At 39.0% G+C, this 12,391-nt stretch overlaps 1 protein-coding gene across 3 annotated transcripts in view; it reads right to left on the reverse strand.

Moving 5' to 3' along the window:
- Positions 1-12,391, reverse strand: part of LOC148873424 (uncharacterized) — a 94,393-nt gene that overhangs the window by 25,315 nt on the left and 56,687 nt on the right. For all 3 annotated transcript variants that reach the window (XR_016109586.1, XM_088976353.1, XM_088976349.1), the window contains 4 exons: positions 8,925-9,051; positions 1,065-1,129; positions 811-985; positions 74-268 (listed from right to left, as the gene is read on the reverse strand). Coding sequence is in view for 2 of the 3 variants with exons in the window: in XM_088976353.1 (XP_088832479.1) it covers positions 74-268; positions 811-985; positions 1,065-1,129; positions 8,925-9,051 (562 nt within the window). In the remaining variant the exon portion in view is untranslated. The remainder of the gene's footprint in view (positions 1-73; positions 269-810; positions 986-1,064; positions 1,130-8,924; positions 9,052-12,391) is intronic.

Here is a 12,391-nt window from a genome sequence, read left to right on the forward strand (position 1 = left end):
AAGGAACATCAGGCCAACATAATTTGACAGAATCTTCAAAAGAAATAAGTGCTCTTAGAGTCAAAGTCCTTACAGATACAGAAGCTAGAACAGCCAATGCACGGCTAAGCTCACAGAGCTGTTCTTGCTTCTCCAATGTTTGTGCTATTGCCTGCTGTTGTGCTTCTCTTGCTGTTGATAAAGCCATCTCCTTCAAAGCCACATCTTCATGACTAATTGCAGATTCCTTCATCCTGGCTTGCTCTTGTTCCTCTTTCACTTCTTCCTCCTATAATTTATTTATTCAGAACCACCATTTAGAATGCCATTTCTCACTAATCAAACATCACATTAGAAAACTATGAAACTAGAAACTCATATGAGTGTATCTCTAAAATTGGGCCATCCATTCAAAAGCATAGATCATGTGGAAGAGACAAAACTTGGTTGTTATCTAACAACTAGCAGATTAGTCATATTAAAATACTTCTCAAATGTTTAGTGTATTACATTTCAGCCCAAGTTCTATGTCAATCAAAAGACAGGCATTGTTATCAGTTACTAGTAACCCACATGAAAGAGCACAAGGCATGGGATGCAAATATGCAACAGACAGTAAATTTGTCACGGTCTTCTAAGATGCCTGCACAATGAAGGACTTGAAGAAAAGACATACTATCAAATATTTTGCAAATATACCCTCTTGTTGATATTTTATAAGAAAAATATGATATATTGATAAGACATTACACATCAAAGAAACCAAAAACAGAAGCACCAGATAATCAAGACAAAACTCCTAACATGATACAAGGCAGAAATTCTATCAACCTTAATAAGTTCTTCTTGCATTTCTAGGAACTCCAATTTCCTCCTCCGTTCAGAAACAGAATCTTCAGATGGCAAAGCTGTTACACCAACAGTATCCACAACCTCATCTGGAAGAGAGGATATTGTAGCTTGAACAGCCTCCTCTGGCCTTATCTTTCCAGCAACAGTGAAGGCTCTGCAGATTTTATGGACCACAATGATAAAAGCTACATTGACCAAAATGTTGAAGAAATGAACTAAGAAGGTATCTTTACCTAGAAAGGATCAGCAAAGAAGATGGCACTGAGTGGTTAAGAGATAAATCAAGCCAATCATGGAGCTGCAAAGAGAAATTACTAATTAATTGTCACTAATTTTCCTACTTCCACAACAAAGGAATTGGCAATATATTAAAACTTTAATATTTCAAATAAAGTTTTTAACTTTTTCTCTTTTGATGATTTCTAAATGCATAAACGAGTACATAACTCAGGAAAATGTTTTGAATCGTAATAATTCTTATTAATTCAAATTAAACATAGCCACTATAATAGATATATCCCCACCCTTTGAAAATTACACCTACAGTAATTCAGATAATGCAAGAAAAGAGGAAAAGAGAGAAAGAGAAAGAAGAAAAGAAGGGAAGAGAGAAAAGAAGAATTCGAGCCTCTCTCTCTAGCCCCCTTTCATCACTTTTATTAACAATTCTAAGTCTGAGACTCTAATTATAATTACTTGGATGCCCTTAATGGGGCGGCCATCACTAAAGAAATAATTAAAGAAAATAAAAGAATGCCCAGAACGCCCATAACTAAGAAACATAACTTTTAAATACTACTTAAAAGAAATAAAAACACTAAGGTTCATTCAGCCCATTCTCACTACACTCCCCCTCAAGCTGAGCATAGATGTCAATCATGCCCAGCTTGCTTACATAATGTAGAAGCATTGCCTTTGGGACTCTCTTAGTTAGAACATCTGCTAGCTGCTCTTCTGAGGCAACGACAGGTAGGCACACCTCTCTTGAAGCCACTCTCTCCCACATAAAGTGTTTGTCTACTTCAATGTGCTTAGTTCTATCATGCTGAACTGGGTTGTGAGCAATGTTAATAGCAGCTTGGTTATCACAATACAACATCAGTGGCTCATCACATGAAACACCTATCTCATTAAGGAGAGATCTAAGCCATAACAACTCAGAAACACCATGGGCCATAGCTCTATACTTTACCTTAGCTAAAGATCTAGCAACCACTAATTGCTTTTTGCTTCTCTAGGAAAAAATATTTTCGGCTACCATAACACAATATCCTGATCTGAATCTCCTGTCTTCAACATTTCCTACCCAATCAGCATCTGTATATGCTTCTACCTTCATGTGTCCATGTTTAGCAAATAATATATGTTGTAAAGCTTAATTGTTCTTTATAACTGCTGTTAGTAGGACAGTTTCAGCGACTAGCCTTTTTTTTCTTTCTTTTCTTATTGTTCTTATCCTAGGATATGCCGCCAGGGGCATACTTGTAATTGAATCTCTTTTATAAAGATTAATATAAATAGAAAACTGGCGGCAGCCAGTACTGATTTTTTCTCCTCTCATCTGTACCTCTCTTTCTTTCTCTCTCTCTCTCTCTCTCTCTCTCTCAATCACCACAAGTGACCACATGGTATTAGAGCAGGCTTTCTGGGTTGGAGGAGACCTACGATCCTAGCTTCAGCCTTTCTAAAAGTGATTGGACGTGGCTACCTTTACAGAAACCCTAGCGGCAGCTTGTTTTCAGTCCTCTCTGGTGGCTGTATCTGCTGAAACCCTAGTGGTCCCTAGCGGCGGTTTTCTGAGAAACCCTACCAGTTTCTGGCCGTAGGGTGGTGCTGGTGCAATGAAACCCTAATCGAAGAAGGGTGTTGATGGTGCAAACTCCTCGGTTATCCAGTGCTGAACAGGTGTGTTTTTGTTTCAGTTTCTCAGTACTCTTTATCCAATGGTGCGTAGGGCTCATGCCTTGATTATATGATTACTAGTTTGGACATTGGATGGTTAGAGTGGGGGAACCACATTCAGACTGACAGTAATGTTTGTATTGGTGGTGCTGAACCGATGACCGGACTGTTTACTATTCTGTTTGGACGTTGTATTGACTGAACCCTTATTCTCAGCAGTAGTCCCTGTGTTCTCAGCAATTTTCAATAATTTGTTGCTCACATTCTAGGAGCAAACCCTGAGTTGCCACATACTAGTTGTGGCGGCTGTGCTGTTGGGTGGCATTTGGACTGGTTTTTTTGTAGTATTCAATGGCAAGTCATGAATTAACCTCAATGGGGAATACGCCAACCCGCAACACAGCAGGTATGGGAGGTGAAAACATGGTTTTTCCCATGCCAATTACCCCCTTGAATGGTCTGAACTACCTGGAGTGGACTAAGAGTGTAAAACTCTATGTAATAGCAAGGGGTAAGGCTGGTTACATCAATGGAAGGGTGAAAGAACCCAACGTGAGACGGCCAAACATGATAGGTGGGACCAAGAAAACAGTATGGTGATGTCTTGGCTCATCGCAGCCATGGAACCTGATGTGAAAAAGAATTTTATGTGGGCAGACACCGCTAGTGAGATCTGGGAACAGGCCAGAATTACCTCTTCTGAGCAAAGGTATTATGCCAAGGTTTACCAATTGCAAGCTGAGTCCTCAACATGTAAACAGGGAAACCGTAGCTTGTCCTCATATTATTCAGCCCTTACCTCCATATGGAAGGAGTTGGACCATTATCAAGCCATAGAGTGGAAGCACGATGATGATGCTAAGTCCTACAGGAAGCTGGTCTCTCAGCAACGAGTGTTTGCTTTCTTGTTAGGGCTGAACCCTGTATATGAACCATCGAGGGTGCAGATCCTAGGAAGCAAAGAATTGCCTTCGGTACACGAAGTATACTCCCTTGTCCAATCTGAAGAAAGCAGGCGGAGTGTGATGGTTACAGCTGAGGGGGAGCAACAAATTGCCTTGGCTGCGATGAATAATAGCTCAACAGGAAAGAAAGGTGATCCTAAGAAGGCAGATGATAAAGATAAACTATTTTGTACCCATTGTAGATGGTCATGACATACACTTGACACTGGTTGGGACATCCACGGGAAACCCAAGTGGGCAACAAAGAATCAAGAACAAGGTAAAGGTCATTTGAAAAGAACAAGCACAGCACATGTGGCAACTCAGGACACTCAAGTTGCTGGTAGTACCTGGGACCCCCCAATAAGCCAGACCCCAAGGAGGATATAATGAATTCATTCAGAGAGCACCTGGAATCTTATGGTAGGGCATTGCGGCAGGGAATGAGGTCCGGAATAGTCTCAGGGGAACTCTGCATTCCTTATACTCCTTCCAAGATGCAGATTGCAGATGTGCTAACAAAAGGGCTCGCTTGAACAAAATTCTTGGACTTACTTGGCAAGCTAAAATGACTGACATCCATGCTTAGCTTGAGAGGAAGTGTTGGTTCGGCTGATTTAATGTATATGTTAGTCACTGTTGGGTCTTAAGTCATTAGTTATTGGGCCTAAACTTGTTTAATGTTTTATTTGTCTAGGTGTCCCATCACTAATCAGGGGCATTCTAGTCCATTCATGTAACACTATGTGATAAACATATATGTAAGATAGTAGGGTCGGATGAAAGGTTTTGAACCGCCATTCTCAAACTTTCTCCTCTTCTTCTTCTCTTCTTCTTCTTTGGCTACTGTGTTCCAGCAAACATGCACAATACTTGATAGTGAAAACCCACTTGCTGTCAATAGGTTTCTTCCTAGCTGGCAAGTCAACAATATCCCGGGTATTGTCTTTATGAAGGGCTTCTATTTCAGTACTCATAGCATCCCTCCAATCTGGTGTGGCTAAGGCTTCTGAAACAGACTTTGGGATGGATTGAAAGGAAATGGAGGCGAGAAAGGCATAGTAGGAAGGGGACAAGCTATAGGAAAGGTGTTTGGAAATACAATGAGTTGTACATTTCCTCTTACCTTTTCTCAAAGCAATGGGTAGGTCAAGGTCTAGAAACGAGGGTGCTAGTGAAGGAGGAAATGGATATGTCCTCTCTTCACTAATTGGGAGAGCCTGAGACTCAATTGGAGCTATGGGATCAACCTGTATTTCCCTTAGCCTTTGCCACTAGTACCACCTCTAGAGAATAGGATGAGTGGAAAAAACTAGAGGACTAGCAGGAGGAGAGGGAGGAGCAGGTGCGGAAGACCTCAAATGAGAGGATCCCTCTACAGAAATGAGGGTAACTGTGGAGAGCTTGACACAAGACTCAACTATGGTTAGCAAAGGAAGGGATGAAGAAAACAAATCGAGAGATCTTTCTCCTTCAGAATGATGGCTACAAAAAGGAACCAACTCTGCAAAGGTGACATCAATGGAAACAAACCGGGTGGCACTAATGGGGTCAAAACAATAGTACCCTTCCTATGTGGAGGCATAAACAAGGATGATACACTTTTGAGACTTGGGGTCAAACTTGTGTCTATTGGAACAAGGAATGTGGACATAACAAGAGCAACCAAAGACCCTCAAAGGAATAGAGAGAATCTCAACATCAGGAAAGAGGATTCCAAAGAAAGATTTTAACCCCAAGACTCGAGAAAGCATGCAGTTAATAAGGTATGTAGCTGTTAAAACTACATAACCCCAAAACTTCACATGAACATGGGTAGCAAAAAGGTTACTCCTTGCAACTTCCACGATGTGTTTATTTTTCCTCTCCACTACTCCATTTCGTTGTGGAGTGCAGGCACAAGAACTCTGATGAATAACCCCAAACTTCTCAAGATAGGAGGTAAGGTCCTTCTCAAAATATTCCTTAGCATTGTCTGACCAGAATATTTTGATGCGAGTATTAAACTGAGTATGTGTTCATGGAACTGTTGCACAAGTTTAGGCACTTCAGCCCGAGAGCGCATAAGGTAAATCCAAGTATATCATGAAAAATCATCAATAAACAAGATGAAATATTTATACCCACCCATACATGGTAAATGGTAAGGCCCCCACACATCAGAGTGAGCAATATTAAAAGGAAAAGTTGATCTTTATTACTTGAAGGATAAGTGCTCTTACAATGCTTTGAGAACTCACAAGACTCACAATGAAGACTCGATTGAATAATTCCTTTAAAAAACTCTGGAAGCAAGTGACTCAATGAAGAAAAGGAGAAATGACCCAAACGACTATGACATAACATAATATGATTAGTGGGCTCAGAAACAAATGCAATTCTCTTAAGTTGTACTTGGCTCTACTCAGGCATGTCTAACAAATAGATACCATTCGCCTCATGGCCACTCCCAATCATCTTCTGAGATTCCATGTCCTGAAACCCACAATATGAAGGAAAAAAGGTGACACTGCAATTAAGGGATTGTCAAATTACTAACTGAAAGCAAATTAGTATTAAGCTTAGGTACATGAAGAACATATTATAAGGTCAGGGCATTAGAGGTCTTAATGTCTCCCTTTCCTGTGATAGGGGCTAGGGAGCCATTAGCAAGGGATATCTTATCCCGACCAGAAAGAAGTTGGTAAGAGGTGAATAACTATGAAACACTAGTCATATGGTCAGAAGCACCAGAATCAATTATCCAAGGGGTTTTATGTGTACCTGAGATAGAAGCATGATGTGTAGTGGCACGAATACTTGAGTGAGCATATGCAGAGGAAGGAACAGTCTCTGAAGGATCTGTAGCAGTGGACTCCAAGTGACTGATGATTCGTCCATACTTCTCATATTCAGCCCTGGCAGCTACAAGCTGTTCTCCCACTAACATCTCTCCACCCTATCCTTGTTCACTTTGTGAAGAGGTGGCTACATTTGCATTAACACCTTTTCCAGTTTCAACCCTTTTTCCACCATTTTCTTTCTTGAATCTGGTAGGAACAAGCTCTAGATGCAGCTTCCAACATGTGTCTTTAGTGTGTTTAGGCTTCTTGTAGTATTTATAGATAACATCTTTCTTCCCAATGCTAACCTTCGGCTTCATCCCAACATTAGCATAGTGATCAACCTACGGCTCAACAGACTGAACCTATCTTCTGCTCTCCTCACTGCTCACCGTAGCATATGCCTAAGACAAAGTCACCTAATCCTTTTCTAAAACATTCTGCCTCACAATATCATACTCCTAGTTGAGTCCGGTGAGGAACTCAAAGACCCAATTTCTCTCCACCGACCTCCTATATGTTTCTGCATCCTTTGTGCAACCCCAAACAACAGTCTCCATCAAATCAATCTCTTGCCAAAGAGATTTTAGCATAGAGAAATAAATTGCTAAGGGCTTCTCCCCCTATCTAAGATTATTCGCATCATGCTTCAAATTGTAAGCCCGAGCAACATTAAGCTTTTGGGAATAGGTCTTTGTGACACTATCCCACACTTCTTTTGCAGTTTCCATCCATAGGTAATGTTGAGTAATGTGTGGTTGCATAGAATTCATTAACCAACCCACTGCTGTGTAGTTGTCCTGCATCCACCTTTCATAGGTAGGATCATCCTCCTCTAGTTTCTTCTTGCTCCCGGTAATATAACCCCATTTTCCTCTACTACACAAATGTATCTTAATAGATTGAGACCAAGCTAAATAATTGGTTCCATCTAGCTTCACAATAGTCACAGCTCCAAAAAGATTCTCTATTGACCCCCCATATCGAAACCTAGAATTTGCGGAATATTTGGTCTCTCCTCTAGTTTTCTCCATTGAGTAAATGGATGCAAATGAAAATCAAATTAGGGTTTTACTAAGTTAGATTTACTGTTCTAAGAAAAGAACAACCTTTCAACCCCCAAAATTAGGATTTCACAGGGTCTTACAGAATGGGGAGAAAGAGAGAAACTTCAACCGTCCCTTCCAGAGGTTCCAAAATTTAATCCACCCAAAACTGCCCCTAATAGAAATCAAAAGGCTTACCTCTGATCCCCAAGTGCCTAGTTCAAATTGTCTGCACAACCTATAACAAGGTTTCTCTAGTTATCCAGGGTTTTCAGGAAAAATCTCCAAGAACCTGCCTTGGGCTTCAACTAAGGATGAAAAACCTCCACAAAACTCTCCAAAAACCTTCCTAACTGGGATGCATATGTAGATGATTAATCAACCAAACAGTTCTCCATACACAATATGTATGGGCAAAGAAAGGACAAAAAAGTCGAAAGTGAAAACCCACTCTAAAACCAAGTTGAAAATTACACTTACAGTAATTCAAATAATGGAAGAAAAGAAGAAAAGAGAGAAAGAGAAAGAAGAAAAAAGAAGTTTCAGCAATAGGCTGTGGAAGAAGAAAAGAAGGGAAGAGATAAAAGAAGAATTTGAACCTCTCTTCTGCCCCCCTTTCATCACTTTTATTAATAATTCTAAGTCTGAGTACAATTACTTGGATGCCCTTAATGGGGCAGCCAGCACTACAGAAACAATTAAAGAAAATAAAAGAAGGCCCATAACTAAGAAACATAACTTTTAAATACTACATAAAGAAATAAAGAACACTAAGGCCCACTCGGCCCATTCTCACTACAAAAGGGTTTGAGGTAGTGCCCAAATCTGAAATTGTGGTCCATATATAAAGGGGTTTGTTTTGTGATTTTTGTCATAATTCATTCTATTTTAGGATTAGGTATCAGATATTAGTTGCATTATTGTTTCTTCATTAGAAATTTTGCTAATTGAGATCGTATTTGTAAGAAATAAGATTTCATGTATTTAAAAAGATCTTTGTTTTAGTTTATTTTGAAAGTTAATAGAGCATTACTAGTGTACAAATAACAGAATTTAGAATTTGTTAAGCCCTTCCATGGGTGTGAAACACATAAGAATCTACAAAACATAAGAGCTCCAAATTCCAGCTATGGGGCCTTTCTCCCCAAAGCCAAGCCACTTTCCAGCCAACATATCCAGGAACCCTTGAAGGATTATCAATGCTACACAAGAAGGCCAACTATCACTATACCTATATTTAAAACATTTCAGATGATTGACATAATAATATCATTGAAATCATTCCCGCAATGTAGATTATCTAATATGGAATGATTGCAATTTGAAATTCGTTAATGAGAAAAAGGATAAGTAAATAAAGTTTAAGCTCAAAGAAAAACCTGTTGGTGCATTTCTTCAGTGGACAGCATTCCAAGTAAGCCTCGATCCCTACAAGCCTGACGAAGTTCAGCTTCTGAAAGGGACTCAATACCCTCTGCTTGAATCATTCTATCATCATTCTTGATCCTAATAACAGAAAAATAAATCCCCTTATAATGACTAATGTACAACCAACATGCAACTCAATTACATAGATGTTCAGATATGATAAAGTCAAAAAATTCTAAAGCAGTCATAACGTGATTCTATGAACTTTTGCTAAGGAGATTCTACATTGTTTGGTTGTCCAAATGCATTTATAGAAAGAGCCACCAAAAGAAAAGTAATTGAGAGAGAGAGAGAGGATCAACACATTAATAGGGTTTAGAAAATTATATTGAAGTAATGAACAACAGAAATGTAAATGGATGTCTAAATCTTTGGTTTTCCTGTTAGCTTCGTGCTTCATGAATTCATAGGAATAATCAAAATTTGGGAAGAAAGAAAGGAAAAAGATGGAAACTTAGAGAAATTCCATTCTCTATGACATACATATCAAAATTTTAATAGGTCCTAAGGTGAGGACCTTCTGTTTAAAAGTATACCACTTGGAAATTAACACTTATGAGACACATCAAAGAAAAACACCAGGTTGGTGTTTATCTCCTCACATCCACATCCTTTTTTAGTTTTTGATCAGTAACAATCAAGGAGTTTATTAATACCTATAAAACAGAAATTCCAAAGAGGCAATTCTTGTAAACTAATAACCACTATCTATCCCAATTAATCCTTATATCAGGCTCCACTCAAAACTTCACCCTGAAATAATTTTGCTCCATTTACCCCTTGTCTTGCTAAGGCATCAGCTATGCTGTTAGCACATCTAGGAACCCATGAAAGTTGAAATTGTAGATCCCACCTACAATAATCTGAAATAAAATAGTAAATAGAAGGGAAGAAGAAGATTGAAGAAGATGGAAGAGAAAGAAACAATGGAGAAAGAAGATTGAAGAAAGGGAAGAAGTAAGAGAGTAGTTGGATGCTCTCTCCTGTCCCCAAAGTTATCTTTTATTCTTTAATTGTAATATGAGCACAATTACATGAATACTATAGTAGGGCGGCCAGCACTAAAACAGTTATAAAAAAAAAGGAAACAGACCCATAACTAAGGCCCACTACTCATAAACATAAAACATAAACATAACTAAATAAAAGAAAGAAACTAAGGCCCATTCAGCCCATTATCTATATACTCCTCAAGCTCAGCATAGATACCAATCATGCCCAGTTTGCTTACATAGTGTTGTAACTTTCTCTCAGGGACATCCTTGGTTATAACATCTACTAATTGTTGCTTTGAGCCAATGAAGGAAGAAAAACTTCTTCGGAAGCCACCCTTTCTCTTATGAAATGCTGGTCTACTTCAATTTGATTTGTTCTATCATGCTAAACTGGATTGTGAGCTATGTTAATGGCAGCCTGGTTATCACAGTACAATATTTAGGGTTTATTATATGCAATACCATCTCCTCTAGAAGTGACCTGAGACATAACAACCTTGAAACTCCATGTCCCATTGCCATGTACTCTACCTCATCTAAAGATCTGGCTACTACTACTAGCCCAATTGACATCTATATAAGCCTCTAGCTTTATATGTCCATGCCTAAAGAAGAGGATACCCTTTCTCAAACCCTAATGGTTGCTCCATGTAAACTTCTTCCAGAAGATCACCATGTAGAAGTACATTTTTAATGTCAAGCTGAAAGAATACACAATCATACATAGTTTCTATTGACATCGAAATACGAATTGAACTAATCTTAGCAATAGGAGAGAAGGTTTTCATATAGTCTACTCCATACAATTAAGAATAACCCTTAGCAACCAGCCAGGCTTTTAATCGCTCCACCCTACCACCTGGTAAGTATTTAACAATATACACAAATTTAGAACCTAAAACATGCTTACCTAGAGGAAGAATGATGAACTCCCACGTATAATTGTGTTTAAGAGCAGAGAGTTGCTCTTCCATGGCTTGACACCACCCTATTTAGGTAAGAGCTTCTTGGATATACTTAGATACCTCATAAATATAGAGGACAAGAGAGAAACATAACGGTGATGTCAAGTAGAAAGGTGAGAAACAAAAACAAAACTGGATAAGTACAACTACGTTTACCTTTCTACAATGCAATGGGAAGGTCAAGCTTAGAAAAAGGCAACATTGGGGTAGGAACAACTATGGGATCCACAAACGAAGTAGAAGCTGGAGGGGCCGGTGTCTATCGATGAGTATATACTTGTCGGATCAATGATCATTCAGTACGAATCTGCACTAGAGGTAAGAATGAGTCACAATAGGAACAACCAGATGGGATCGTCAACTGGAATTGGAAGAAGGACCACTAGAGAAGAGTATTATTGAAATGAAGTAAGAAAGTATTCTCCTCCATTATCTGAACGAAAAACTTTTATTTGAATACCAAATTGCATTCATATTTCAGCATGAAATTTTTTGAAAATAGAGAATAATTCACTTCTTTCTTTCATTAAATAAATCCAAGTCATCCTTGAACAGTCATCAACAAAATTGACAAAATACTCGTAATCATTATAGATAGGCCTCAATTCTACTCAGACAAACATCTAAATGGACTAAAGCAAAAGGACTCAACATAAGAATATTAACACTAGGACTAAAGGAAACCCGATGGTGTTTCCCATACTGGCACGACTCACACTACAAAGACGAAAGACAACTTAATGAAGGGACAAGTAGCTTGAGAGCCTTGAGAGATGGACGACCAAGCCTGCAATGCCGCTGGAGAGGAGTCAAAGCAAAGGAAGAGCAAGAGAGTGATGGGCGAAAATCACTTATTGCCACCTAAGGTAGTATTATTTATATGTTCAACATAACATTAGGTAAAAGGACAAAAATGCCCTACTACCTACAATAGTACAAGTAAGCAAGCATAAAGGACAAAAATGACCTGCTACCTACAATAAGAAATAAAAACTGAACTTATGGGACCACATAAACAAGGAACATCATGTCTGGTCCATTGTATCACTGCACTCCCCCTCAAGTTGGGAATATCTATTCATCATTCCCAACTTGCACAAGTTTGGTTCCAATTTGACTTTAGTGACTGCTTTGTTGAAGAGATCAGCAAGTTGTATATCAGAGGCAACATAGGGCAAACAAACATCTTGAGAAGCAACTTTCTCACGGATGAAATGATGGTCAACCTCAATATGTTTAGTTTTGTCATGCTGGATGAGATTATGAGCAATATTGATAGAGCTTCGTTATTACAATACAACCTCAACGGTTTCTCATACTCAACCCCTAGTTCCTCGAGAAGAGGTCTCATCCATAACACTTCAGCCACACCATGGGCCATGAACCTGTATTCTGCCTCAGCAATTGAACAGGCAACAACATTTTGCTTCTTACTACGCTATGACACAAGGTTACCTC

This window comes from Nelumbo lutea, chromosome 1, assembly GCF_056320005.1.
Source record: "Nelumbo lutea isolate HS-2025 chromosome 1, American lotus-T2T, whole genome shotgun sequence".
In the NCBI taxonomy this organism is placed as follows: Eukaryota; Viridiplantae; Streptophyta; class Magnoliopsida; order Proteales; family Nelumbonaceae; genus Nelumbo; species Nelumbo lutea.